The sequence below is a fragment of the Antennarius striatus genome, chromosome 9 (assembly GCF_040054535.1).
Source record: "Antennarius striatus isolate MH-2024 chromosome 9, ASM4005453v1, whole genome shotgun sequence".
In the NCBI taxonomy this organism is placed as follows: Eukaryota; Metazoa; Chordata; class Actinopteri; order Lophiiformes; family Antennariidae; genus Antennarius; species Antennarius striatus.
The window spans coordinates 17,743,278-17,747,500 of record NC_090784.1 but is presented as its reverse complement, the minus strand read 5'-3'; the positions used below and the strand labels follow the sequence as shown (position 1 = coordinate 17,747,500).

Sequence of the window (4,223 nt, the reverse complement as noted above, 5' to 3'; positions counted from 1 at the left end):
CGCCATTTTTCAAGGTGCGGAGCGCGAAAACTCCTCCTCCCCGGTCCCTGCTCTTTTGCCTCTTCCTCCCTCCAACCCATCTCCCCTCTCTTCTGAGTGCATATCTCTAGAGATATGGTGTGAAACAGGTCCCTCTCATCTCTCTCCACTCCTTTTCTCTCCCCATCCATCACATATTCCTTCACTATCACATGCTGTGCACTGTTGACTGAGTATGTGGAGTAAGGGTGAATCCTGGCATCTCTGAAACCAAATGGGCTTGAACTGATCTGGAAATGAAAGGGGAGCTGTGTACTTGGAGGGGAGGGGAGTGTCTGGCCCTTTAAGAGTCCATCCAAAGTGCACACCAGTCACATTTACGCACCATTACGCGCAGATACGCCAGTTGCTTTATGTATATGCATTAACAACTTCAATACTGAAGGGCATCAGATATAAGCCAGATGGCTTGACATCGTTTTTACCCTCATTCCACTGAACTCTGCAGTCCTTCATTGCGCGCATGGAGGACAGTAAACACATCACAGCTGCGCATCCTTCCTATCCTTAGGCAGCTGTTGCACGTCTAAGAAAAAGCCCAAGATGTACAGAACTGGATCTCTGTCACAGTGACACACTGAAGCCAGTCTGGCTGCTCCCACCATGCGTCCTTTTATTCCGCTTCAGCGCAGATAAAACGCAGACGGCGCCCCAGTCGGCACCCTCCCCCCTCCCTGACTCCACATCCCTTCTGCCCCTCCGTTTTCAACCGTGCAGCAAAAAAAAAAAAAAAAAACAGGCAGCAATGGGACAGATGTAGTTACTGGAAGTATCTTTTCCAACGGTGGTTACAAGCCTTGTTGTCTAGCCATGCATGTAAGTCAAACAGCACGGAGAATGAGATGGTCGGCATGCGTAAAACCGAGAGATTAATTCCTGATAAAGAATAAAGTCTAATTTTTTGGAACAGCGTGAATCAAAACGACATAAATTCGGCGTTTCGTCTCTCCCCTCTCACACGTTGGTGCTCCGTGCACCTTCTCTCTCCTATCTCCCCCTCTCCCTGCATCCACCGGCCCAGGAATCGATCTCCACAGGATCGATAAGTTGGCATGAATATTCCCTGCCTGCCGAGAGTCTAGTTGGGGAGAGACGGAGGCTGATACTCAGGCGCAGGCAGTGGAGGAGAAGGGAAGGATGGGAACGGAGACAGGAGGGAAAATACACGGAGGAATGAACATAGGCGGTGTGGAAATTATCCAACACACGAGTGGAACGGTGGCGCATCGCTCCACAGAACGGACTGCAAAAAAAAAAGGGACATTACGCAATTAATTTTCAATCAGTCTGGACAACACAACGCGCTCAGACAAGACATCTTTGATTCGAACCAGCGTCCCGCAAGTAAAGAACTCTGTTTAAGCCTTAAAAAAAAAAAAAAAAAAAAAAAAGGAGCCGGTGTGTGTGTGTTTGTGTGTGTGTGTGTGTGTGTGTGTGTGTGTGTGTGTGTGTGTGTGTGTGTGTGTGTGTGTGTGTGTGTGTGTGTGTGTGTGTGTGTGTGTGTGTGTGTGTCAGCCAGCAGTTCTCCCGGCTGCAAGTGCATCGGCACCGAGCAAGGCGGGGCGGGTCTGCATGGCCGAGTCTGACCGACATGGAGGACGTGTAGCAGACAGACGAGGGGGGAGAAGAGGAAAAAAAAAAAGCCTTACCGGAGTTGGAGCGCAGAGCCAGAGGGGATTTGAGACGCCAGGCGTTGAGGTCAGGGGCAGTTCTCTGAAAGACGAACGGCACCGGCAAGGGAACAAACATGGTCTTCCTCCGGCTTCTTATTTTGATGCAAATAATCTGAGAGAAGTACTGTAATAAACTCTGTCCTCTTCAGAAGCTTCTGTATCTTCTCTGGTAGACAGCTTTGGGGAAATATTTGGTGTGGTGAGCTCACAACATTCGCCGTTAGGTGTGTACACATGTAGCCCAGCTGCGCACTTTTATTTACATGTGTGGATGTCGACTGGTGGCCGGCTTTAGTTTTGGTGTAGATGTGCATAGAACTTATAATAAGATGGTCCCTTGAGTGCAGCGGTTAGCTCAGAGTTCAGACTAACGCACAGACGGATAGACAGGAGATCAGACGTCACTTCTACAGGATACAGCAAAAAGTTGATTACAGACCTAATGTATTAGTTTTATAATAAAAGGCTCTGTGTCACCTGACTATAATCGATGCACCTGTGTGTCTCTGTTACCTTTGCACTGTTAAAGCGTTCTCCTTGAGTAAACATAGAGGCCCGGGAGCTTATTTAATCCTCACCAGTAATGTTTTCCTATAGGTGCGAAAAGGCATGAGAACAGTCTGTAGGTTCCTCCTGGAGCATCAGCGACCGGGCTTAGCTTTGGTATCTGCTTTGCAACACCACGATAGAAATAGAAAGGCCAGCAGAGTTTAAAAAGACTTATTTGGATTTCTGTTGCAGTGCTATTTGGTTTGATCTATTGTATTTGGTCTCTAGCTGTACGCGCTGCCGCTCCTCTCTTCTTTGCATGAAGGCTGCATGCAAGACATTCATCCGCTCGCTCCAAAGCAGCGGATCGCGGCTACAGTTACAACAGCTTCATTAAAGGCTATAGTCGATAAATAATAATAATAACGATAGTAATAAAAAAGAATTTTTTTTAAAAAAAAAGTGGTGGAAAAGGCGACACGGACACACAAACACAAAGCGCGCGTTTGGCCCTGACGCTCCTCCTCCTTCGCGCTTGTGTCACAAGGCAATAATTAAAACGCAATCAATCGATAGGTAAATAAATAAATAAATAAATAAATAAATAAATAAATAACGAGCAAATAAATAAATAAATGCGGCGCGTAAATAAATAAATAAATTAAAATTAAAAAATACGACAACACAAAATAACGGAAACAAGAAAGCGCAGAGAATCCGGTTATGGTCTCCCGTTTTTTGTTGTTTTTTTTTTTGTTTTTTTTTATCGGAACACTTGCCTATCTCCGTCCATCCGTCTGTTATTCTTTTTTGTCTGTCTGTTTGCCCCCGTTTTTATTTGGGAACCCCAACAGCTCATTCGACCCGGCTCCCTCCAGGATTGTAGCGATCTGCCACTAGGCTGGCCGCAACATTGAGGCGAGAGAGGACCGGCTACTACTCACACATCACCACCCACCCCCGCACCTCCCTCCATCCATCCCCTCCCTCCAGCCTCCCACCAACCCACCCCCATCTCCCTCGTTTTCACTACCGCTGCAAAAGGTATCCTGTATTGATTTTCTGAACCCCCCCCCCCCATCCTCCTCCCTTCTCTTAATAATACCGGTTATAATGATACCAGTGGTGATCAGTGCATTACCATCGGCCTGTTTGAGAAGTGATGAAGACCCGAAATGAGGATCCATGGATACCTATAGGTGCTTGCAGCTCACCAGGGTATCCAGCGGGCTCACTATTAAGTTACTTCATCAGTGCCGTTTTTAATAAGCTGCTCCTGAGCTGACGGGGGCGGGTCATTAGTTTATTCAGATGTAAGGAGACAAGAGCGACCACTGCTGTTCCACATGTGGGAAAGAAGAAGCTGGTTAGAAGCTGTTTCTAGTGTTTACATTTAAATTTACATTAAACGCAGCGTTTTTGAGTTTGCATTTGGAACACGCACTAATTTTAAGTCAAAACACACCACATGGCCAAACTCTGAATTCTCGGGTAACCAGAGGGGATCACCACCTCTCTTCTCTTCTCTTCTCTTCTCTTCTCTTCTCTTCTCTTCTCTTCTCTTCTCTTCTCTTCTCTTCTCTTCTCTTCTCTTCTCTTCTCTTCTCTTCTCTTCTCTCCTCTCCTCTCCTCCTCTCCTCTCCTCTCCTCTCCTCTCCTCCTCTCCTCTCCTCTCCTCTCCTCTCCTCTCCTCTCCTCTCCTCTCCTCTCCTCTCCTCTCCTCTCCTCTCCTCTCCTCTCCTCTCCTCTCCTCCTCTCCTCTCCTCTCATCTCCTCTCCTCTCCTCTCCTCTCCTCTCCTCTCCTCTCTCCTCCTCTCCTCTCCTCTCCTCTCCTCTCCTCTCCTCCTGCCCTTTCATAGCCCTGTGCCGACATGTTATGCGCTGTCAATTACATGCCGGCATCAGTCAACGCCGGGCGCTTACACACCAGATTATTGTCGATATAGATTTTTAAATAGAAAAATCTATATCTTAAACATCGCAGTCAATACGAGCAAATCAATAAGAACGAGCGTAGCGCT

The 4,223-nt window shown here is 47.2% G+C and overlaps 1 protein-coding gene across 6 annotated transcripts in view; it reads right to left on the bottom strand.

Annotated features, from left to right (window-relative positions):
* pou2f2b (POU class 2 homeobox 2b) overlaps positions 1 to 2,593 on the bottom strand; it is a 40,801-nt gene extending 38,208 nt beyond the window's left edge. For all 6 annotated transcript variants that reach the window (XM_068324257.1, XM_068324258.1, XM_068324262.1 and 3 more), the window contains exon 1: positions 1,689 to 2,593. In XM_068324257.1, the coding sequence (XP_068180358.1) occupies positions 1,689 to 1,788 (100 nt within the window). In that variant the 5' untranslated portion in view covers positions 1,789 to 2,593. The remainder of the gene's footprint in view (positions 1 to 1,688) is intronic.
* Positions 2,594 to 4,223: the final 1,630 nt, after the last annotated feature.